Genomic DNA, 26,675 nt, shown 5'->3' on the forward strand with positions numbered 1-26,675 from the left:
CCCAAAAGAAACATAGACGATTAACTAGGGAGGTTGCTTGTAAGAGAACAACAAAGAGTGAGACTGAACGTTTTGCTTGACGCTTGTAACTCTTGTTATCAAGTTTGAAGAAGAGGACTTTATAAGTTACTCTTTCTCCATGATGAATGATTTTCCAAATTATCACAGCTAATGAACCAGATTCTTACACTCACCTAATGTCTGTGCCACCTTCCAAGCAGAACCATTGTTCATTGAAACAGTTGGTGAATGACTTTATGGATAGACCATCTTAATACACACACCATTTCTTAAATGAATGTAACCTGTTCTCTGTGGGCTGAGAATAAAGTCACTCACTCAAGTCAAATAGCTTTGACCATAGCAGGAAGTCTGTATCCAAAAATCAAGCCTACAATTCATTTCTTGGTGTAGCAGAACTATAAACTCTCAGCTTAGCTACGATGGAGGTAAAATCCTTTAGTGATGTGAGGGTCATTGAAGTACAGCCTTATTACAATGAAATCCAATGTCTAAAAATTGTTCTTTTTTTGGGGTTGTACCACAGTAAGAGCCAAGATTTTAAACTCTACTAAATACAAAACAAACAAGAAGACTTTATATATATATTTATTTTCATTTAAGAAAATACTAGTAGTGATGTTTTATTTTGAAGTATACAGTTAATATGTTTGGAGTTATTTAAAATTTATATTGAGAAAAATGTATTTTCAGTATTGCTGTAGACGAGCATCTACATAAGACTGTTAAATCGATTGTTGTTTTATGTCAAACAACTTTTATAATACTTATTTTTATTTTTATAATATTTTATAAATTTTAAGGACTATGACAAAAAAGATATTGTAGGTATTGAAAGGGGGGGTCTCTGGGAGGAGCGGTGGCACAAAAAGGAAACAAAAATGTGATTCAATTCTATTTAATTAAAATATGTTTTTAAATGTTAACAAATTCAGATAAATTGAAATCATGTAACTTTTCTCATCATAATGCAATAAAAGTTAAAAAAAAAAAAAAAAGAAAAGCTAAATGAATGACCAGCTAAACTAGCTGATGGAGTAGCTGTGCCAATGCTTGGAGGACAAATGATGTTGAAGTGAATGACAAATTACAGATACATTCCTACAAGAGCAGCTGTAGAAGGTGGCCCTGACTGGGCCTTCAAGAGAGCTCTGTTTGGACTCCTTAAAGTATCCTAGTAAAGATCTAGACATTGGTAGAAATTAAAAGAACACTTGAAATTCCTATAATTACTATTGCTAAGAACACAGGTATTGAAGGATCTTTGAGATTTGAGAAAATTCTGTGACATTGCTTAGAAGTCAGTTATGATGTTATGCTTGGAGATTTGTGAACATAGTAGAAAATGCAATCACTGTTCTAACAAAGGTTGAGAGAACTGCTTTACTAAATCCTGCTGAGGCAGCTCCTCTGTTAACTATAGCAGATGCTGTAGACAGAATTTCCTAAAGAAGGAATGGACACAATGGATGAAATGGGTAAAAGGGATGTAATAGGTAGGAGGCAAAAGGCATAGTCTAACGCCTGGAATAGGACTTTGCCCTAAGAACTGAACTGTGACATGAAGCTCAAGGCAGAGCACAACTTCTGAGAAGTCAGTTGAAGAAAAGGCTCCCTGATGTTTAAGATAATCTGCCTAATTATCAGTTTTTTTTAGTCAACAATACATAATAGCTTATTGTCATTGTCCATGCCTACAGATTACAGTTTTTATTTTTGAAGAAAGAACATTCATAATCCTGGGTGCAAAAGAAATGTTTTAAGCACATTCATACTGACATTTCTCAGTTTTTACTTACTTGAAAATGCCATTCACCTTTGTTAAAAATCACTGCATTGAATAGATAACTCATTATTTTGATGTTTTTTCCAACATTTTTTCTATCATTCCATTGATTTCTGAAATCATACCTTCTAATGAAAGATAGCAATGTTGTATTTAGTGTACTCTAAATAGCCATTCTCTTGCTAAGATGAAAAATGTTACTATTTTGGATACTGAGAGTTCAGTGTTATAATCTTCAATTTCTCATGATTTATGACTTCATTAAGTATGTTCAAAACAGATCAGATTTTCCTCTCCTATATTAGGTGAGGGAAAAGGATTGAAGCCCAGAGGGCCAGCAGAAAGAATGGAAACAGGTAACCTCAGGAAATAGGAGGTTGGGGGATCCTCCAGAATGCAGAGACCTAGGAAGTAAGAGACTCTCAGGAATCAAAGGGAGGGACCTTAGATGAAATGCCCGACAGTAAGGAGAAGGAACTTATAGAGCCCAGCTCCAGCAGGAAGACAGGGCATCAAGTGAGGGATGGGGTTGCCATGCCACAGTTATATATCTCTAACCCATAATTGCTCCTGTCTGAAAGAATTACAGAGATGGAAATGGAGAGGAGCCTAAGGAAAAGAAGGTCCAGCAACAGGTCCAAAGTGGGATCCAGCTCGAGGAGAGCTCCCAAGGCCTGACACTATTAGTGAGGCTATGGAGTGCTCACCAAAAGGGACCTATCATGACTGATCTCTGAAAGACCCAACAAGCAGCTCAATGAGTCAGATGCAGATATTTGCACCCACCCAATGAACAGAAGCAGCTGATCCCTGTTGTTGAATTAGGAAAGGCTGAAAGAAGCTGAGGAGAAGGGCGATCCTGTATGAGGACCAGCAGTCTCAATTAATCTGGACGCCCGAGATCTCTCATACACTGGACCACCAAAAAGACAGCGTACACCAGCTGATAAGAGTCCCGCAACACACATAAAGTAGAGGACTTCGAAGTCTATGTTCATTCAGAGATGATGCACCTAACCCTCAAAAGACTGGAGGCCCCAGAGAGTTTAGAGGTCAGGTGGGATGAGGAGTAGGGGCATCAATATGGAGATAGGGAGTTGGGGAGGAGGTGTGGGATGTGGAGCAGTTGAGGGGTGGACCAGGGGAGGATGGGCAGGGAATGGAATATGGAGTGTAAAAAATAAATTAATTTAATAAAAAAGAAAAATAAATAAAAGATTGTATCTGCAGCTTAAAAAAAAAAGTATGTTCAAAACATATTTTATTTGCATCATCTCTGTCACTTCAAGGTCCGTTGTCTATTGCTACTTATTCTTCTGTGTATGTGTACATACATATACATCTATCTAGTAACTGGCCATACAAACACACAAACATATGAATAGAAGATTGTTGAATGTGGTCCTCTAGAAAATAATTGTGTTTTAGTGGGCTATTAAATACTTGCTTATTTAATTGCATCAACTTCATCCTTCTTTAAAGCTTAGTTCAAGTCAAGTATATAGTAAACATGACACTAAGACAACACATTAAACTGATGGTGAAGAAATAGAAATTAACAAAACTTAATTACCAGCAAAGGAGAAATTTGGCTTTGTTTATTTTCATATGTACCTCATACGATGGGGAAAAAAGTGAAACTCTGTTAGCAAAAGCTGCCACAAGACTAACAGAAAATAAACCTAGGGTCCAGGGTTAAGAAAAGAGTGCAACATCCGATAATGGTTTACTATGAAGGCATATAATCATAAAAGATATGAGAATACATTCCCAGACAGCAAAGTGAGAATCTATAGAAAACAAAGGAAAAGACTGTTACTTTGCAAAGCAAAACTGGGGTTCCTCTAAGACCTTACTCTACTGCTACAGCAGGTTTTGGTGTTGTAAAGACCAGGAACTATTGTGCATATCCACATTTTTCTTTTATCCAATTAGGGTACTTTTGTGTATGATGTTGGACAAACCTGTGGAAGCCAGAGGTAGATATCAGCTGTCTTCTTAAAGTGCTGTCCTTATTTTTGGAGACAGGGCTTCTTACTGTGTGAACTGGAGTTCACCCATTAAATACACTCAGTGCCCAGCTACCCCGGGATCTCCCTCTCCATACCCCAGGATTGGTATTACAGGTATACACAGCTACATCCAGCTTTTTACTCATGAGCTGGGCATCAGAACTCAGACCCCCGTGCTTACATAGCAAGTACTTTAACCCACTGGCCCTTTACCCAGAAACTCTCCTGTCAATTTTATTGTAGCTTTCTTGTCCTTTCAGCATCATATAAGAAACAGAAAGTCAAAGTATGTTTGCTAACTTGTAGCTCATCACATTGATGAACCACATCTTAACACAACAGAGGAATACTCTACTTCACTGTACAATTCTAGCTTGTCATCTTTGAGAAATTGGTATATTTTATATAAGAGAAAGGCATATATGGGTATATGGAATGCTAAAGATAACCAAATAGACTGTATATCTGCAGCCCCTCTCCCAGTGTCTAGTCCTTTTTATTTCTTCTCTGTGGTTTTTGAAAGAGAGCCATACTATATAGGCTAGCATCATATCAGAATCGCTTTATAGCCCAGATTACCCTCAGGTTTATAATCCTCCTGCCTCAATATCCAGAATGCTGGCATTATAATAAGATAACTCAGCTCTGAGCCCTGAGCAGAACAGCTGAAACTTCATTTCCCAGTCTAAAATTCTAGTAAGTCTAAGTTTCAAAGTCTGACTCTAAGAGCCAAAATAATCTGTGCATCTGCTGGAGCCTGCCTTTAAATCTAATTTGAGTGGCTCCTTAAAAATAGCTGGGTGTGGAAATGCAGGGAGTGCTAGTGAGTCAGTGCAGGGAGACAACAGAGCTAACAGGCCATAGCATGCCTAACTGTTAACTGTTAAATGAGAAGATGAGAAGGTCCTTCATCTGGGATACGTGGAGGTCCCCCTGCTATGACAGCTCAGTCTATCTCAATGAAGCTCTCCTTCAAAGATACTTCCTGCCATTAGGAGGAGTTAACAGGTTCTTAATTAAAGTGTTTACTGTCAGCCAGACATGCTGGCTCATGACCCAGTCCTAACACTTAACGATTTGTAGGCAGGATAGTGTGGCCAAGGCTACATGGCGAGATTCTGCCCCAATAACCACAAAAAATAATATAAAATATAAAAGTAAGAAAGGTGAAGCTTAGAAATGCTGGCATAATGACAAGCAAAATTAAGGACTGAAGGTATTAAAGGGTTTCATATAACAAAGAGTGGCATGAGGTAAGATATTATTTACATTTGACTAGAACCCTGGCAGAACTCAGTATGTAAACCATCTAAACAAAGCTTCTAGCATGACTTTAAAAGAATTCATGCATTAACCAGAAAATTTAGCTCTACCCTCCTTCTCGCACTCTCAAGTCCTCTCATTTCAAAGAAAGAGAGAAAAATGGGGTATATACTCATGTACAGTGTCACTACCACGCTTTTACTCTGTGTTAAATACTCTTAACTGTCCTTGTACAATTCTTGTGTGACATAGAACATTGACAACTATGGACATAGAGAAACAAAAGCATGAATTTTTAAAGCCTACTGAAGCATACTGGCAAAGGAAAATATAATTCAATAAATATCTTGTGCATATACATCCATGCATACATATTTCTTTTGTTCAAAAAGCAGACAATCATATAGACTGAACCCTACCTAATGGTCTAGTTGAACGGACAGTGGAGTTAAAATTTCAACAAGTTCTGAGCTTCAAATTTAAAACAACTCAGAGGAAACCTATCTTTTGCTAAGCCACCACATATGTAGACTTCGTCGTTCTTCCAAACACTGCAATGGCTCTGGAAAGAGGGTAAAAGACTATTAAAACCACAGCAGCAGCAGCAAAAACAAACAGAAGCCAAAATAAAACTGCTGGAGTATGGAAGATAGTTCTGTTTTTTAGCTTAAGAAATTTCTTTTCCTCTAAAGGCTGTACTAATTTATATTATCAACAGTATGAGAAGGCTTCCTTTCCTCTGTGTTCTCTCCAGCACTTGTAAACCTTAATCACATATGTAATCATTACATAATCATACTCACACATGTAAGACATTATTTCATTGTAGTTTTAGTTGGTATCTTCTGATGATTAGTAATGTTGAGTTGCATTTTTTTTTTCATTTTGAAGTACCTGTTGGACATTTGTATGTCTTCTTTGGAGAAAAGTCTAGTCAGGTCATTTGACGATTTTTAATTGTTTTCTTGTTACTGTTTGTCTGGCTTGAGTATGTCCTTTGATCATTAACTTATTAAATGTATGATTAGGAATTTCCATTCTATTGGCTGTTTGCTCACATTGTTTCTTTTGTTGGGCATCAGTTTTCAATTCAATGCAATCCCATTTGCCTATTTTTGCATTTGTTGACTGTTTTAAGGCCAGATCCAACCTTTTTCTCTCCACTTTCTCCCATGAGTTTTACAACTTTATGTTTAGGTCTTTAATCCATCTTGAACTAATGTGGGAATATGGACTGGTATAAGGATTCAATTCAATCTTCTGCATGTAGATGTGCAATCTCACCAGCATTTAAGAGATTGTCCCTTTCCATGTGTATACTCTTGACATTTTTCTCCAGGATGAACTGAACACAAATAAATTGTTCTAATTCTGCCATGAGTCCTTCCCTTAGTTATATTTATTTATATTGCTAGCACCAAATTGTTGAGACAACTTCAATATATTTTGAAATCAAATAGATACTTACCTCAATACCTCCCACCTTGATCTCCTGAGAGAACTGAATAGGATTACAGACATCTAGCACAATGCCTATAATTAACATAGAGTATTTCCACTTATTTGTGTCCTCTCTGACATTTTCATAGATGTTTTATAGCTTCTAGTATATATGTCTTCCACTCTTTATCAAGTCAATCGTAAATTATTTGTTTTCATCTAAACAAATTATTTCATGTTTAAATTATGTTTGCTACTATAAAAAGAATTTTTATTCTTGATTACACTTTCAGTTTAGGATTGGTATATAGAAATAGTCCTGGTTTCTATACATTGATTTTGTATCTAGCAAGTGTACTGATTTCATAGTTCAATTTTCAGGATACCTGCTTCTCCCTTAAGATTATAACATTTTTAGCCAGCCTATTTAACATCTTCCTTTTCCATTTGTGTATCCTTTCCCCTAGTTTGGCTAAGAATTCCAGAATTGCCTGGGAGGAAGCAGATTGAATGTCCATGTCTACTCGGATTTCCTTGAAGCCTAGTAGCAATGTTGTGACCTTTAACAGGTATTCACAGGAAAGTGACAAGTTCTTTTCCAACTTAGGCTTGATGTCCTTACAAAAGAGCCTGTGGATTTGTGCACTCCCAGTACCATGTGAGAAACTAGACATTAGAAGATAATGTCAAGTATGAAGACATTTCCAAGAACTGAATCTGCAACTTCAACCTAAAAGCTCCCTACCTTCCAGAACTACAAATCATGTTTCTATGATTCATAATTTCCTGGTCTGTTTGCTTGAACTAGTCTGAACAATAAGTATCCTTGTCTCATTCCTTATCTTAAAAGGAAGGCTTTCAAGTTTGCTATTACTAAGAGATTACCTAAGAATTTTGTAAGATACATTCCTTTTATACTAACTTTGTTGGTAATTTTAATAAAGAAAGGCTGTTGGATTCTTTCCATTTTTGAGCTGATCATATAAGCTCTTGTACAGTTTATGTGATATAATCATTGATTTGCATGTTAATTCATATTTTCACCCAAAGAATGAGTTCCACTAGATAATGGTTCATGATTATTTTAATTGAATTAAAGCCTTTAACTGAATTATTTTTGCTGAAGACTTTGAATTTATACTCACTATGGATACTGCCCTATTTTGATTCTTCCAGTCTTCCTTTCTGGCTTGAGGAAACAGTCTGTACTATCCAATTTTTAGGTAAGGATGAGGATTATTAGTTCTCTGAATGTTTCATAAAATCCAACAATGAGGTTATCACCAGTCACAGATCCTTGCCTTTTGTGTGTATGTATGTATGTGTGTGCTGTGGTATTTTCAAGACAGTGTTTCTCTGTGCAGCTGTGGCTGTCCTGGAACTCACTCTATAGAATAGGCTGGCCTTCAAGTGCTCAGATTAAAGGTGTGCTCCACCACCCCCTGGTAGGTTCTTGCTTTTTGATAACAGATATTGTTGCCATCTCCTTGCTCAACATTGGCAGATTCAACTTTTAATTTATTATCTTGGTATTGTGTGTATATAATATGTATTTTTCTAGGTTATCAACTTTGTTAGAGCACAGATATTCCTAATAGAACACTATTCATTTATATTTGACCATCTCTATTGTCTTAGTCCTGATAAGTCTATTATTCTTAGTCTAATTGAAGATTTGTTGATTTTGTTTAGCTTTGCAAAAAATTTGGTTCCACTGATATTTTCAGTTGCTTTCTTGTTCTTGACTGAATTCTTTTCTATGCCAATCTTTCTTTGCACTTAGGGCTTCATTCTTTCCTATGCTCCTTACTCTTAGCACTATTTCACACAGTTCTTCTCCCTATGTAGGTTTTTCTATACACTTCCTTATTAATAACAGCTTTTGCTACATTATGTTGATATGTTGCTTTCCACTTTAACTTCTCTTGAGATATTTTACACTTTCTCTTTATTTATTGATTCATTGGCCTTTCTGGGAAACACTTTAGTTTCTATTTGTTAATTTTCCCAAACTTTTTACTCATTTTTAGTTTCATTTCATTTTTAAATATAAAAGTTTCCTGATGCAGGTTTGTCTCTTGTGCTATAAAAGTGTGACTTTGGGCATATGCATGCCATATGAAGAAGTGGAGACCCAAGACAATGTGCAGAAGGCAGGAATCTGTTCTGTCCTTCACTGTGACTTCCAGAGACTGATCCCAGGTTGTGAGGCTTGTATGGCAAGCACTCTTACACAGTGAAGCCATCTCACTGGCCCTACAGATGCAATTTTAGTCTTAAGACTTATCTCGTGTCCTAGTTATAATGTGTTCTAACGAATGTTACATGAGCACCTCAAATGAATCTGTATTCTACAGCTACTGGATAAGTGTCCTATATGTTAGGTCCATTTGATCCAAAGGGTAGCCCAAGTCCAGTGTTGGTTTTAGAGAGCCTATTGGATGTTTGCCTGTTGTTGAAGGTGACTTATTAAAACCTACTGTTACTTAGTATGTTTTATCAAATATATTCAGATGTGCTTCATAAGGACACGTATGGGAGTGCACACCAGCAAGCCCAGCACTTAGGAGATAAATGCAGGAGGATACTGAATTTGATGCCAGCTATACACTAAGTTCCACACTAGCTTGGGCTACATAGGGAGCTCCTGTCTCATTTTTTCTCCTTCTAAAGTACCACAATGTTGGGTATATGTGTATTTATAATCTTTTATCTCTTGATAAACTATTTACCAATTATAACAACCTACTTTTTTTTTACACTGTTTCACTTATCTGTTTTTTCCTGCTATTAGTGTAACTAACTCCTGTTCTCTTGTTTCTATATGTATGGAATATCTGTTTTTAATTCCCTGTACTTTATGTCTCCTGTTAAAGCTGAAATACCCTACTGGAGAGCATCTGGTTGGGCCTTTGTTTTTCCCCAATTCACTCAGCAATTCTTAAGAATTTTATCTTTTCATGCAAGATACTGAATTAACCATTAATAGGTACAGATTTCTTAGTGCCACTTTTATTATTACTATTTTTAAAATGTAGTCTGTTTGTTCCTTCAAGATCTAGTGATTTTCTGTTATGCTTTGATTCCTTAATCCTTTCTGCAGTTAACATATGGTATTATGTATTGGTATAATAAATATGTGGTAACTTTGAGACATGAAAACAATTCAGCTATGAGTCTACTTTAAACTGGCAGTAAATATCCTATAGTGAAGTAGCTGACACTTGGTACCCTGTAAAGTAAACAGGTCTGCTTAGCTGATGGTTTTGATGAAAGTCGGAGACTGACAACCCAGTCAGTGAACCCTTTCTGCTTGACTTCTGGTGAAGAATTCCTGGCAATATTATGCCAAATGGCATCATTATGGAAGTGATGACTCAGGTATCATTTAGTGAGATTCAAAGCCAGAGAAACAAATGGAGGGGTACTCTTACCATTTTACAGCAACCTGCTAAGAACCACCTGAGGGCACCATCACAATGACCTCCTCGTAAGAGCCCTCTCGAAGCTCCCCTATTCTCTCAGCACTGCTACTCTAGGAACACACTCAAATTCTATCTAACCCATAGAAATAACCTCAAATTGCATACAAAAACTCTATGCTTTTACCCCTCTCCCATTTCATGACTTGCTCTATTACGCTTTTACATTCAGTAACCACTATAAACTCATATTCCTATCACCTCTAGTTGTCTTTTAACCTTCACAGTAAAGACTTAAGTTATTTCTACATCACTACTACAGAGCATTCAAGTAAATCAGTTTTCTGACTTGACTACTTACTTTTACCATCAACTTTATTTTCATGTTCGGTTATTAACTTTCTTTCAGCTTGAAAATTCCATTTGTGATTATATATATATGGTCTACCTGTGGTAAACCTCTCAGTTTGTTATTCTACCTTCATTTCTGAAGGGTAACTTTGCTGGGGTAAAGTATTCTTGGCTACAGGTTTAGTTTTCTTTGAACACTGTCATTTCATACTTCTCTGACCTTGAAAAGCTGTTTGGACTCGGATGACAGCCATTCTCTTCTATATGCAGATCTTTTGCCACACTCAAGACCCTGCCAGTGATTTTTATTAATTAACTGCTTTTCATTCATTTAGTATGTATCATGTGTGGGTGTTCACATGCCACAAGACAAGTGCGGTAGTCAGAATGCTAACTGCTGGAGTCAGCTCTCCTCTCATGAAGACAACAGGAATCACTGAGGTTCTCCCCTGCAAAACCATTTCACCAGCCTGCTGGGAGTTTCTGAGCTTGTCCTGCTCTACTGCTTTTACAGTTGGAAACTTTGGATTCTCCTGTACTTGATATACACTTTCTAAGATACAATTAGTTTTCAGTCATGATTTACTTAAAAACTTTCTCCATCTTTTCTGTAATTACTGACTTCAGACTAGCACCACTGGGAAAACCCGTTAAGTTTTCTAGGCTTTCTTCTTTAAAGTTTCTTCTCTAATTGGATTTTTTTCAAGTCACCTTTCATTTCAAGAGCTCTCCTGTGTGAGTACATTGCCTGACGCCCTCTGTTGCACTTTTCATTTCTTTTACCGTATTTCTCAGTTCAAAACTGTTCAGTTTTTATTTCAGTCTCTCTCCTGTACTTAAGTATCACTCTCCTGATTTTATTGTCCATACTCTCTCATAGTTTGCTAAGCTTCCCTAAAACAATTCTTTTCCAGGCACTTAATCCATAGAACTTCTTATTTGTTGAGGTCAGTTACTGGAAAACTATTGTGCCTCACTCTTTGATGGTATATATATACTATTTCTAGGATTGTTCTCATGCTTCTTGTTTTGCATAGCAGATTCAGTGGATGTGTTCTTCTCCTCTTTAGGAATCAGCATCTGTGGGGGCAACACTGCCTGCAAGCAGGGTGAAGTGCAGCCACACTGCTTCAGTCGGAGCAGAGCAGAGACGTTCAGATATGTTACCTGAGGCCAGACCAGCAAAGACTCTCAGGTTGGGTGTCCCTGAAGTAGCAATGGCTGTTGTGACTGACAGGGTCTTTATAGTCTCTCTTCTACCTGAAAGTCCTGGTTGAGCCCTCGCTTAGAACTGGATCTGGTGCACAGATGCCCTTTCAGGAATGGTGGCAGGATGTGTGAAGCATGGCATCTACAAAGGAGCCACACACTGGAGACATGAGCACGGCCATGTATTGGAGTGATGGTTTAAGCGAAGTAGGATAGCAACAACTACCTCTCATGGTTATTGACAGAACTAAATTAACTAGCAAAATTGCAGCCTGAAAGATAAATTGTGCATAGTGACTGCCCTAGTTCCCACATCCAAGCAAATTTCAGTTATAGTGACATCATAACACTAAGAGACAAGAATGCTTACTTTGCTTCATATTTTCCTTATCATAAAAACAAACGTACTAGTTCTATATTAAGTAATAAAAACAACCTTTGTTTCTAATTCTACAATAATGATCCATTTTAGGGAATTTGGAAAAATGGCACACTATTTCTAACCAAAATGTTACAGTTCTATTTAGGCAAGTGTATCAACTAACGAACATTACTAGACCCCCAAGAAATTTCAAGCTATGTTCCATATGACTGTTTAAGTTTAAGTCAATTTAAATTGAAAACTCAGTTCTTCTTAGCAGATCATTGGGTACTGCAGATGAAATAATATATGTTTTCTATTTACTTTGTTATAGTTCCAGGTTGAATAGAGATTATGCATTATAACATGGTAATGCCTAGCGGGTCAAAGGCATACTTATAATCCCAGAAGTTAGGACGCACAAGCAAGAGGATAGAGAGTTCAAGACCATCTTTGGCTACAAAATGAGTTTAAGTCAGGCCTGGGCTATCTAAGAGCCATCTTTACCTCCTCTCAAAGAGCATAACACTTTACATGTCCTCACAAATTCACAAAGTCAGTGAGGATGGCCCATGTAATTTCATAAGGGTTCAAGCTTTAATTGCATTCAAGAATAGAAAAAAAAAGTTTATTTATGCCTAATTAGTATTACTATTCCTATGTATAAATTTTCCACAAATTATAAAGTAACTTTCCTTTAAATAGTCTGTACAGTATTCCATATCCATAGATACCATAACATCTGCAGATTCAACTCATCACAAATTATATCTGAGACCTCAATAGCTATATGATACCTATTATATACCAAATGTACAGAAAATTTCTATCATCTCTGAAATTGCTTCCATATGGAACATGTAGAGGTTTGTTCCTTGTTATTCATGATATAATGTAGTGTAACAATTATTTGCATAGCATTTACGTTTTAAGTATAATTAATCCTAGATAGTCTGAAGAACACAAGAAAGTGTCATAGATCCATGTACTATGCCATCTTACAAAACAGAATAAAACACACCTTGTAAATAGAAGTACTTACAGAAGATCCTGAAGCTGACACTTGGCATATCTGACTCACACATAAAACTTAAGAAATAAAACATTTTAAGGTATGATTATCTCAGATTTCAAGTCTTTTTATAGAGCTATTGCAAAAAGAACATTATAGGACTGTCATAAAATAGATACATTGAGCTAAGTAGGTAATGCACACCTTTAATGCCAGCACTCAAGAGGCAGAGGAAAGTAGATCTCTGTGAATTGGAAGGCAGCCTGGTCTACATAGGGAGCTTTAGGCCAGACACTGCTGCATAGGGAGACTTAGAAAACTTAGACACACACACACACACAGATGAACAGAACAGAACTGAAAAGCCAGACATAAACTCCACATACATACAAACACCTGATTTTTGACAAAAAAAAAAACAAAAAACAAAACAAAAAAAAAACAAAAATATACACTGAAGAAAAGACAACAGGTTCAAGAAATGGTGTTGGTTAAACTAGATAGCTGCATTTAGAAGAATAAAAATGGATCACGCTGTCTTATTACCCTGCAAGAAACCAACTCTAACTGGATCTAGGACCTCTAAGTAAGACCAGATACCCAAAATCTAACAGAAGAGAGACCTGACAGAAGAGGAAGTGGGGAATAGTCTCCAACCAGTTAGCACAGATTTTCTGAATAGGCTGCCAGTAGCACAGGCCTTAAGAACAGCCATGGGACCTCATGAAGCTAAAAGGCTTTAGTACCAAGCAAAGGACACCATCATTCAAGAAAGTAGCAGCCTGCAGAAGGGGGAACGAATCTTTAATTAATTACAATCTGCTAAATATTAGTTTCAATAATATATAAAGAACAGAAAAATGAACATTAGAAAAATAACCCCAGTGGGATGGTTTAAAAACAAAAAGAAAAAGAACCCCATTAAAAACTGGGGCAAAGAACAGAGAGTTCTCACAAGAGGAAACGCAAATGACTGAAAAACACTTTTTTTTTTTTTTTTTTTTTTTTTTTTTTTTTTTTTTTTTTTTTGGTTTTTCGAGACAGGGTTTCTTTGTGTAGCTCTGGCTGTCCTGGAACTCACTCTGTAGACCACGCTGGCCTCGAACTCAGAAATCCACCTGCCTCTGCCTCCCAAGTGCTGGGATTAAAGGCATGCACCATCACCGCCTTTTTAAAACACTTAAACACTTAAAAAAAAACACTTTTTAAAAATGTTCAACATCCTTAGCCTTCAAGGAAATACAAATTAAAACTGCTTTGAGATTTCCTCTTACCCCAATCAGAATGGCCATGATCAACATAACAAATGGCAGCCTGTGCAGGCAAGAATACAGGGAAGAGGGAACATTTAATCTGTGATAGAGGTGCAAATTGCTGCAGCCACTATGAAAATCAAAGTGGCAGGGGTTCCTCTGGAAGCTAGCAATAGATCTTTTAAAAGATCTAGCTATACCACTCTTGGGAACTTGCTCATCCATGTTCATTTCTTTTCTATTCATTATAGCAGAAACTGGAAATAGCTTAGATGTCCAGCAAGTGATGAATGGGTAATAAAAATGTGGTGCATTTACACAATACAATACTATTCAGTTTTTAAGAAAAAAATCATGAAATTTTCAGACAAATTGATGCAGCTAACAACCACCATCTTGACTAAGGTAATCTAGGCCAAAAAGATCCCATGTTTTCTCTTATATCTGGATGTTAGCTTTTGTGTTTTAATATGAATAACCACTGAGGTTAAGTAGCTAGTGAGGAACTAGGGAAGAGGAATCTTCAAACTAAGAACCAAATAGAACCCAGTGTTATATAAAGGGATAAAAGGGAACCAAAATAGGAGGAACAAATTGAGAGGAAGGAGGAAAGGCACGGTAAAGTTGAGAATATAGAGACAACACTGAAGGCCTTTTGCAAAGCCACATAGAAACATTGTAGGGGCTTCCTAATATACAAATACGAAAGGAATTTAAACAGAGTCAAATCTATAATGGCAGAGAATACCCCACCTAGGCATACCACCAAATAAAACCTCCAGTGCTAGGAATGGGTTATATCTTTTAAATTATTGGCCAAAGGAACCCCATAGGTAGACCTCCTCCTCAATAAAGCATTACAGGCTGTTGCCAAAGCTAATAGTAACTCTCCATTAATGGTAAGGCATTATTGCTGAAGACACAACTTACTTATATCATAAAGCTTGCAGAAATGAAGCTGGGGTACAATGAGAGGCTTCACCCCACTTACTGATTCATGGTGCTAGAAGGTACTCTGTATGCTACTGGAGGAGAAAAGTTATGCTCAGTCTCATCTGGCTACAAACCTTGCTACATACAACAAACCTGAAAGACATACTGGTGCAGTGGTGGCGTAACATGGAACCTAAACATGACACTGCTAAGGTGCCCAATAACCTGAGACTAGGGTGACAGTTCTAGGTGAAAACCTATTATTTTGTTAAAGGAACATAGCAATAAAATGATTCCTCATGACCTGCTATACCCATAGAACAGATCATCACTCAACCCCCATAGAAAAGCTGCTTCTTGCAGTCAATGGCAACCAATAAAGAGATGCACAATGTGCAAACAGGGAGAGACTTTCGAGCACTCAGCCTGAAGTGGGCTATCTTTGTCAGAGCCCTCCCCTTAAGGCTCTGAGATCTATGTGGAAGCAGAGGCAGAGATATTCTGGTGAATGATTCTAAAGAAAACAGCTTCTTCTTACAGACACAACTCACAGAGACTGTAACAGTACACACAAGACTCCACTGATTCAACCAAAGTCCCAGCACTAAGGACAAGATACAAAGTCCCACCCTAACCAAGGACCTATCTGCAATTGATAGATAGTTTCTGGGAAGCACAAAAGCAGTTTTCTCCAAAGGAGTGTTACTGGGTCTATCAACCACACTCCCAGGGAAGGTTTCATTCACAGAAGTAGTTGGCCAACATGAAAGGGACTCCATGGTGTTGACATTTTGTGTGTGTGTGTGTGCCAATGCTTTTTGGGTTGTTTGATAAATTTTTGTCGTTTTTTTTTTTTCAGGTTTTTGTTGTTTCTTCTGTTTTATTTTTTGAGAGAAAGAAAGAATATGAAATTGGTGATTAGGAGTGGAGGAAGCTCTGGGAAGATGTTGAGGGAAGAAAACTGTTCAAAATATATTGTATGGAAAAGAAGAAATAAAACATTTTTAAAATTCACCAGTGTTTTATAAGTTAAAGATCATGGCAGTAAGATTTTAGAAAACCTACTTTCTTATGACGTATCTTGAAACCAATATAGTTGCTACTCTATGCAGAATAGGAAAAGATCTAGCATTTTACACTTACACTGTCACATTTTTTCTAATGGTATATTCATCCAACTCGTCATCTGAGCTGCTATCGGTGGCATCAGAATCCAGACCCTCTTCAACATGAGACAACAGCCCTGTAGCGGACAGTGCAAATCTTTGGATTTCTGCAGCTGTACATTGAGAAAAGCCATTGTTTGTATCATCCCAAAACTTATTTTCTGAAGCCAATATGTTGACTTCTGGCTTAATTTCAGTGTGTTCAAGTAAACTATTATTTAAAATTGTTGTGGGTTCATGAAAGATCTTCATTGTGGGCAGCTGATGTTTCATTGAAAATTTCATCTGTTGACCATAGTGCTTAACAACATGCTTGGCCAGGAGCATCTGCAAGTGTTTCTGAGTTCTTCTAGCCTGGCTGAGTAAAATTTTCTGTTTACTCACGCAGTGAAGTAAGCGAGCATTCACTTCCTCCTCCTTTTCAGCCGCTGAGGAACTAGTAGGCACACCTGAGTGGCTAGGTCCAACTTTCTTTTGAGTACATTGCAATAGACCCTTTTTAATCTTTGTCTCAGTGAATTTATCCAAAAGTGTGTTCTTTTGGTACCATTTACAGTTTTGCAGATGTATTTTATCTACATTAGCATCTTTGGTGAGATTTGAATCCAAAACGATTTGTATATCTTTCATGCACTGGCTTGTGGTATCTGAGAGTTCCTTTTTGATGAACTCATCCTCAGAATGAGAACGGCAGATCTTACTGAGCTGAATGCTGCTGCCATTATTACACAGTACGTTTTTCAGCTTACAGCACTTGGACTCCATTACTTTCTTTTGGTTATAATTCTCATTATACTTATTTAGTGTTGAATTAGAACTCATTAAAAGAACTGTCTGAAAATGTTTTGAAGCCTGAGGGGAGGCAAAATGTTTTAAATTTACAAAATTAGTATTTAGAGTAGGTTCAGGAGTCGGAAATCCCAGCATCTGAGAGAAAGTGTCTCCTCCCTTAAGCTTCTCATCTACAGTTCTCGGGCTTTCCACGCACAGCATCTTGTCAGATTCCATGGTATTTGGCAAAGATGAAAAGCAGATACCCTTTGTTGTTGCCTCCTTCAGAGCTGGGGTCATGGCGAATCCTGGAGATAATTACTGGAAGCCTAAAATTACATAAAAAAATACATGATCAAACGTCTAAGAACCAAAAGCTTGATGCTTACACTTTTGCTAAGGGCAACTTTTATGTTTGATGCTTCTGATTAAAATGAACAAGGCACCAAAGATTTCCTTTATCTCTCAACTTCCCACATTATCTCAGTAATAAGCTCTTATTCTCCACTCTGATGGTGAGCCTAATATTCACAATTCCAATTAAAGTTGCACATTACTAGACCAGAGAGTACTCAGTGGCATAGCACTTGTATAGCACATGTGAGATCCTGGGTTTTATCTACAGCAGCACCAAAGGAAAAAATGCACTTGCACACAGTCACAGTAAGGAAGGGTTTAATAACAATGTGTATGGGTGCGAGTACATCTCACAATCACATCATTGACAGTGTTTAGTGACAGTCAAGAGAAAAACAACTTTGAATCTCTTAATCAAACTTAAAAAATATGACTCAATCTTACAATTGCAAGAATATTTCTTTATGAAACAATAGCATTTTCTAAAATGGAGTTCCATCTGGAATTTTTCTCAACTTGAACAGTAATAACTACAGGTAAAATATGCTCTATAATTTAAGTACACCTACGTGAATGTAAAACATGAGTTCATAGTTGTGAGAAATGAGAAATTGCCTAATCTCAGGTATAGTTTTTCCTAAAAATGTTTTCCATTCTCAAATATATGTTTATTAATTATCATTTAGAATATATTCCTCATACCTAGTAAATCGTGAAAACCATGTCAGATGACCAGTAAAGATGAATTCAAACTTCAAAAGAAAAAATGAAGCCCCATGTCCTGACAATACAGAAAAAGGCAGTCTAGTACCACTAAGTCTTTTCAACAGCACACTTAGCAAAGCCTTTACAGAATTAACTATTTTAGGTTTTTAATGATAATACACTGGAACTATTACAGTCCATAACTTTTTCAACACACATGGGACATTCTAACATTATGTACACCCACATGCTAGCTGTAACTGTACGTATAGTAGTTAGGAATGTCTATCATTTCCATACATGAAACCGACAAGAATGATTCAAGTCTGAAATATCACTTATGAGTAGGAAATAAGCAAGCAAAATTTCTCACATCTACTGAGGCCACAAACTTGTTGAGCAATTTGTATATAAAGTAGAAAATATACTTGTCACAGCTATATGAGCAATAGTTCTAATAGCAAACCATTAATCCAAAACAACCCAGATATAAAACAAAACCAAAGAGGAGAGAACAATAAAACACTGAAATGATTCACACACTATTGAAAATAGAATAATTTATTGAAGTTAAAAAAGTGTCAATATGGAAAGACTTTAAGACTAATGATAAGGAGAAAAAGGAACAGTGTAGGTATGCACACACACACACATTAGATTCATAAATCTAATACAAACATATAACTATAACACAAACATAAAAGCATATCATATGTATATGTCCATGCTTATACTTAATAAAAAGTGAACTAGAAAAATACCTACCTACCATACCCCTAACAGTAGTTGTATCAAGTTCCATGAAAGAGAAGGAAGACTAATGGTTTAAGAGGATTTTCATTTTCATTGTCAATTTTATGACTTGGGAAAAAAGGAGCAAATGCAAAATGAACAAATGTTAATGGTTAACTAGGTGATAAAATACAGCTGTTTGTATATACACATTGTGTGTGTAGACACACATTTTATAATCTCTCAATGTAAAATATGTTATAGTTTGCCTTGAATATGAATTACCCCAAATTCTGTATAACTAAGCAATGATTTCTAGTGTAATAGACTCATGCTCATCCTAAATATTAAAGGAAAAATTAAAATAAGATTTTTGTTTGAAATTCACTCTGCTTTTAATGGAAATAGAAAAATAATTACAGAGCATATGAAAAGTGATGGAGAGATGGCTCAGAGGTTAAGCACACTTGCTCGAAAGAGGAACTGTTTTCTGTTCCCAGCACCCACACACACTGGGCAACTCACAGCTGCCTATAACTCCAGCTCCAGGGGATCTGAAGCCTTTCTTTTGAGCTCCGACAGTGCCCTCACATGTTACACACACACACACACACACACACACACACATCTATCTTTGTGTGTGTGTGTCTAAGATTTAAAAAAAATCATTAGAACAAAATATCCAAACTTCCCAGGATTTAAATAAAAATTTGATCAAGTAATTGTCATATACCTTACTATGTAGTAATCAAGAAAGACCCACAATAACATTTCTATCGCTTACACTACTCACAAACATTTAAACAAGATGTTATGGATATAATCAAAGTGGCTTGCAGCAGAGACCATAAAGTAAAATATCATGAGGCAGAGAGTCCTGGGTGAAGCCGAGAGAGAACTACAACTAATTAGAGTAAGGACACTTAAGAAATAGAATAAAAATAGAAGGAAATAAATGCAAAGATTAAAATGGCTAAGGACCATGTATGGTAGAAAATGAAAATGTATAGACAACCTGACAGCTCTGTTTTACTACACTACTTCCAAAATGTCCAAATAATCATCTACTGCTATTCATATCTGCATAATCTTTCCTCTTGAGTATGACTGAGTGGTCTACTCAAGGTGACTAAATCCAGCAGAAATAATAGACTTTGAGTTCTGAGATTAAGATAATGGCGAGACTGAATCTTCCATCTTACTGTCTTTCCCTGTAGTAAAGAAGCTAACTGCTAGTCCATGAGCTGGAATGACCATATGGCAGAGAGATGATGCCCACAGGTCACTTGTGAGTAATCTGGGAAGTAGGGTCTTCCCCAGACAACCCTGGAGAGCACCGCAGCACCTGCTAACCTGATTAGAGCTCATGAGAGACTTTGAGAGAGCCAAGTCAAAGAAGCTGGAAAATAAGGTTTTAGATAGCCAGAGAGCTTTTGTTACCCATGAACAGATAACTACCTTTTTAAGTCATTTTTCTAATATTTGAGATTATAACAGAACTGCATCTTATAACTGCATTTGCCATGAAGACTTTTAGATTATAGTCTTCTAGCTATAACACAACCCCTATTTAAAATTTCCATGAGGTTCTTTTGTGCACTATTTCCAAAGGTATCCTTATTTGAAAAAAACAAAAACAAAAACCTAAGCAGAAGTCTCTGTAATGTATAACATGTGATTCATTTCATTTAAATTTTATATACATGCATCATATATAATTGTATATTTTCCAATTGAAAATAATTCTAAAATACCACTTTTGCTTACTTGCATATTTATGTAAAGTATATTATAATTATCTCTTACAAGCTCTAGTAATGCTTAGCCTGCTACTTTTCTAACGATTATATGAAAAAAAACAATGTGTCCAGGCAGACACTCTAAAAATATCTGCTGACTAAATGAGCAGTCAGTTCTATATTTACAATAAAATCTAAAATTACCATTTTCATGGCCTACAGAGTTCTACATTATCAGGTCTCTGCCTGTCTCATCTTCCACACTTTTCTCCATGGATTAATACACTCCAGGAACATTGGGCTTCATGTTAACCAACAAGTGACAATACTGTTATTTTGTAAGTATGAAAACAGCTTCGCTTAGATGACTAACTCTTCATTCACCTTATGAGCTAAGGTCACCATTAAAGCTCGGATCAATGTATTTAAAACACCTCTGGTCCTTCTCTGTGACTGCCTTACTGTTCTCCACATAGCACTAGCATTCTCAGACACTCTTAGACTCTGAGAAGGAAGACAGTTTAGGGCAAGTTTTTGTTTTTTTTAATTTATTTTATGTTATGTCTATGGGTGCTTTGCCTGCATGTACATCTGTGTACCGTGTGTGGAGTGCCTGTGGAAGCCAGAAGAGGGTGTTTGATCCTGTCATCTACTATGTAGACGCTGGGAATTGAACCTGGGTCCTCTGGAAGATCAGTGAACACTATTAACCACTAGGCCATCACTCTATCCCCTAAAGGCAAGTTTTAGTCTATGTGCTAAACTCTCACACTAGAATATTTGCTTGTCCAATGTACTTGTTCTGTATTTGTTACATGAGTTCATGAACCAGCGGTTCATGTCTATGTAGTAGAGCCTTGCCTGCCTGACAAGCCCGTCTCTCTAACTGATCATCCTGTCTCTGCAGCCTAAACCCAGGGATTACACACACACACTACAACAACTGCAGTCATCAAAATACTGCTGAAACACATCTTGAAATATGTTTCAGGATTCATGGAATTACAACTAATAAAAATATCTATTTAATTACTATTTTAATGCCTGCACAAGTACAGCACTATACAAATGGGATAATGTGACCCAATCAAGTATGACATATTTTATGAACTCAACATTTTTTTAACCAATCACTGGAATCGCCCATATCAAAGTTAAAAAAAACAAAAACAAAAACAAAAAACAAAAGCACACACATACACCCAAAAAAAAAAAAAAAACAAAACAAAACAGAATCTCATATAGTAAAAGCATTTCATAGAATATAAAAGCCACTTATAAGGGAAAAAAAAAAAAAAAAACTCCTGACATTTAGGACAAAGGAAAGAAATTCCTTAACCCAGCAAAAATCATGAAAGTCTATAGTTTATATCTTGATAGTGCATAAAGAATTCTCTTGCCCTAAGACTGGGAATGAAACGAAATATTCTCACCATCCATTTCTAGTATCCTGCTAGAAGAGCTACTAAGTACATTATGGCAAGAAGAAAGGGGCAAACAGCTTAGAAAATAAACCTCTCCATTAACACATCACTATTTCTACATAGAAAAATCCCAAGGAATCTACAAAAAAAAGTTCCAGAACATTCCTTCTAACAAGTCAGGTTACAGACACAGTCAAAATACCATGTGTACTTCATAATCACAGATGTGAAAAGCCAGACCAGACAAAGAAAATCTGAAAACAGTAATAACTCCAATGTTTCTAGGATGGCTAATCTTGGTTGTCACTTTAACTACATCTGGAGTCAATTAAAACCTGAGATGAAGACACCTGGGAAGGATTTTCTTGATTAGATCATTTGAGGTGAGAAGACCCACCCTAACTCCGGACCATGCTCTGGTTGCAGTCTACATATAAGGACATGGGAGCAGTTTTGGCTTTCTGCTTGCTTTGCTCTCTTTCTGGCTGGAAATTTCATCTCTTCTGCTGTTGCTGTGTCATCCTTTTCCTGGTATTAGAACCTACTTCGTCCTGACTCCAGCACAGCCAGAACACCAGCTGAGACTTCCAACCTTAGGAATTGAACAACTACTGAATTCTTAGTCTTTCCAATGGGAGACAGTTGTTCAAATAACTAGAGTACAACCTGTAAGTCACTTTGATAAGTTGCTTCAGTCTATTGGTTCTGTTCATCTAGCGAACTCTAATACACCTCCCCAAAGAACAATTCTAATAATGCCTCCAAAGGTACATAACAGCATTGGCACAGCTCCATGGTAAACGTGTGTATACACAGGGCCCTGGGTTCCACTTCTAGTCACAACAAAACAAATTTGACCAAATTTGTATGATCCATACACTGAGAACTATAAAACACAAAGAAGATCCAGATGACTTCCATAAATACACTGCACTCATGGGAGAGCCTACTCAACATTGGTATGGTCTTACTCTCCTCAGAATGACTTGTGAAATTAAACGTAATTTCAACCAAATTTTAGAAGAATTTCTATTGACACTGACAAGCTTACTAAAATGATTTACAGTCAAAAGAACTAAAATAGCCAAAAATAATTCTGAAAAAGAACAAACTTGAAGGACTCACACTGTGTACTGACATTTGGTTAAGGACAATGCTGTACCAGCTAAGGATAAGCATTCAGAAAATTGCAAAGAAAACAGATCAGAGATATACCACTACACACATACACTATCGGGGGAAGCTCGCAATTCACTTTAGCGGAAAAATGAATCTCAACACATACCTCATACCATGTATGAAAATGGTCAGATACATCAACATGAATGATGGGCCTACATATAAAAGCTAAGACTCTTAAAAACATCTAGGAGGGAAAAGAAGAAGAAAATTTTTGTAGCATTTTGAAGGTTTTTTTTTAAGATGTGACACCAAAATATTCATAAGAAAAAAGTAATTGAACTTTCCCAATGCTAAGTTTTAAGATACAGTCTCACTATGTAGCCAGGAACTCTGTAAGTAGGCCAAACTAGCCTCAAATTTACAAAGAAATGCCTGCCTTTCTGCCTTCTAAGTTCTAGGATTAAAAGCATGTGAGACCAAACCCAGCCAACTAAATATTTAAAATAGTAGTCTTTTTTTTTAAAGATTTATTTATTGTTATATCTAAGCACACTATAGCTATCTTCAGACACACCAGAAGAGGGCATCAGATCTCATTCTGGATGGTTGTAAGCCACCATGTAGTTGCTGGGATTTGAACTTAGGACCTTCGGAAGAGCAGTCAGTGCTCTTAACTGCTGAGCCTTCTCTCTAGCCCCCAAAACAGTAGTCTTAATCATTAAGTTTTAAGTCATTCATCTTAACTCTGAATGATGGTTCGAACCATTATAACAAATTTTAATTAACTTATTCTTAGTTGAATATAGTTCATTAACATACAAAGTAGATAACTGGATAAAGGCAAAATATACAAAACCTTGTAATTCTAAAAGCACACAATAATGAACAACTCTGTATATTTACCTCAAGTTTACTCTTTAGTTCAAGACAATCACAATTATTTCATAGAACTTAAGTGTGTATCCTGTGCTTTGGAAGTCTACCTTAGAAAGGCAGTAAGACACTTTAATTACAAATATAGCCAGCTGCTTCTCATTGAGAATATAACAATCAACTACACCACACACCTTTTTCATATTGGATGCTTATGAAAGACAGCTAGAAAACTATCATTTAAAAAATGAAATTAAAATGCACAAATTATGGGCATAGCAATTTGGGATTTAAAAGGGAAAAAACAAGAAAACAGTCACTAAGTCATAATTGTTTGCCTTGAGTAGAAGCTTGAATATCTCCATTTAATATATATTCATCCTAAAAATCAATTATTCATTTAAAACTTTCATAAACATGTCTGATACTATCCTAAATACTAGAAAGATTTCTACCCTTGCAAAGTTTACAAAGGAACATGTTAAAGAGAGAAGGGAGGGGAGAGTGAGATAATTTATTTTAAATATAAAGAACTTTTTAAAAAACAACTAATTCATGTGAAAAGTGGCTATAAAGTAAGTGTGTTGATTTAAATCTATCTGAGTAATTGGCCACTCGTTAGTGGAACTGTTTGGGAAGGATTAGGAGGTGTGTTCTTGTTGGAGGAGGTGTGTCACTGGGAGCAATCTTTGAGGTTTCAAAAGCCCATGCTATCCCAAGTGTCTGGATCTCTCTGTCTTGTGCTTGTGGATTGAGTTGTGAGCTCTTAGCTACTGCTCCAGTGTCTGCTGCCTGATGTCATGCTCTCACCATGAAGCACCATCAAGGCCAGAGACTCAAAGGCTCTAGAAGCATGATCCCCAAATTAAACTTTTTCTTTTACAAGTTGCCTATGTCATGGTGTCTTATCACAGCAATAGAAAAGTAACTAAGACAACAAGTAGATCAAATATCTAGTACATAAAGGTTTTATGTTTATCACAACTAAAGTCTAGAGCATGTTTATACTGGCACTTGGGTAAATTTGGATGTATGGTTGAAGATACGCCTCTCAAGGCTTCTTGGTGTTACCTGCTCTAAGATCTCAAACAATGAGAAGTTAAGAAGCACCTAATATGCATGCCTTCCCCTCAAAAAAATAAATAAAGTAAGCTTTGGGCAAGAATAAGTTTGGCATGCTTATAAGAAGAAAAAAAAAAGTTACTATGCCTAAAACATAATGACTGCAGAAAAAATAGAAAAAAGAAGACCAAGGTAGTAGATATAGCCAGACCACTGAATTTATATTTAAGGTAAAGCAGAGTCATTAGAAATCTATGTGAGGAAATAACTTGACTTGGTTGACTTGCAAGGAAGGGAGGGAGGGAGGGAGGGAGGGAGGGAGCAAAAGAAGGAAGGAAGAAGGAAGGGAAGGAGGCAGAGAAAGAAGGAAGCAAGCAAGCTCCCTCACTTTGGCTGTCCTATAGAAAAGACTGAAAGCCGAGGAACCAGAGACACAGTTGTTGAATCAATGCACGCTAAACTGGTTGCTTGGAGGTATTAATAAGAATGAGGAAAAGTCAATTTAAATGTTTCAAAGTAGAGCCAACAAAACTTTTGATGACCAACATTTCTCTGGGCTTAAGAGGAAAAAAATATATAACTCTTGGTTCTCTGGCTTCAGCAAATGCATGGTCAGTGGTGATAGCTCTGAAACAGGACAGACTTGGGAACCTTCTTGTTTTCTAAGTACTGTTTGGGGCATAGTATGTTTGAAGTATGCATGACCCACCCCAGTGGAGTCAGACAAACAAGTGTAGAGTTCAAGTGAGAAGTCATAATTAGAGACAGGACTTGGAGAAGTCATGCATATAAATAGCATGTAAAGCCAAGAGAGGAGTTTAACCTAGGCAGAGGGTAGAAACAAGGGAGAGGAGCCAGGACCAAGACTAGGGAGTCAGCTTGTGTTTATGTGAAAGGGAGAAAGCTACACAAGAGGACAGGCCCCAAAGACAATGAAAATATCAGTAGTAAGAGACAACAAAATGTAGGAGTCAGTACAATCAAGACAACCAAATATTCAAATGTGTACAATGCAATGACAAGCAAAGTCCAGGGAAAGTTACCAGGAATATAATATTGTTTTCTAGAAAGCGGTTTAAAAGTCTCCCGGGTCTTGTTTTCTGGTTGTCAATAGTTAAATACATTAAAGACACACTGAGCTCCAGTCTGCTCGAGCTTTCAGCCTTCATGTTTTCCATAGCTTGTGTGCAACCGCATGCTTGCACACAAGCATGCAAATACGCACACTACACAAGTAAATAAAAAAGGCTGAATGGACTAAGTAATAAACCTAATGTGTCTGAACAAAGCTCTGAATATAAAAGACATAGCAAAAGAAAAAATCCCAATTGAAAAAACAAAAGGAGACTAAAGAAAAAAATAAAAAGCAAAAAAGCTAACAGAACAAAAATCTGAGTGTGGAGGATTATGGGATAGCTCAGAAAGAGAAAGCATACATAATGGAAACAATAAAAGAAACCACAGAAGTAATAAATCCCCAATTTATGTGAGACACCAAACCCCATATTCCAAGAAAACCCAGCAGAACAAATGTCAAATCAGTTCACATAATTTATGTCCCTTAATAAATTAAACATTGTATTCAAGTATTACATGAAATTGTTAGTTACTGCATAATACTTTGTTCATAACAACTAATATATTTAAAACTATGTACTAAA

General features: G+C 36.6%; 1 protein-coding gene across 6 annotated transcripts in view; it reads right to left on the minus strand.

The window, feature by feature from the left end:
- Positions 1 to 26,675, minus strand: part of Kansl1l (KAT8 regulatory NSL complex subunit 1 like) — a 101,548-nt gene that overhangs the window by 67,689 nt on the left and 7,184 nt on the right. For 5 of the 6 annotated variants that reach the window (XM_031367808.1, XM_031367806.1, XM_031367805.1 and 2 more), the window contains exon 2: positions 16,207 to 17,329. In XM_031367808.1, the coding sequence (XP_031223668.1) occupies positions 16,207 to 17,300 (1,094 nt within the window). In that variant the 5' untranslated portion in view covers positions 17,301 to 17,329. Of the gene's footprint in view, positions 1 to 16,206; positions 17,330 to 18,059; positions 18,133 to 26,675 lie in introns of those variants that run through there. The other variant, XM_031367804.1, reaches the window with a different exon arrangement.

The sequence above is a fragment of the Mastomys coucha genome, unplaced genomic scaffold (assembly GCF_008632895.1).
Source record: "Mastomys coucha isolate ucsf_1 unplaced genomic scaffold, UCSF_Mcou_1 pScaffold14, whole genome shotgun sequence".
In the NCBI taxonomy this organism is placed as follows: domain Eukaryota; kingdom Metazoa; phylum Chordata; class Mammalia; order Rodentia; family Muridae; genus Mastomys; species Mastomys coucha.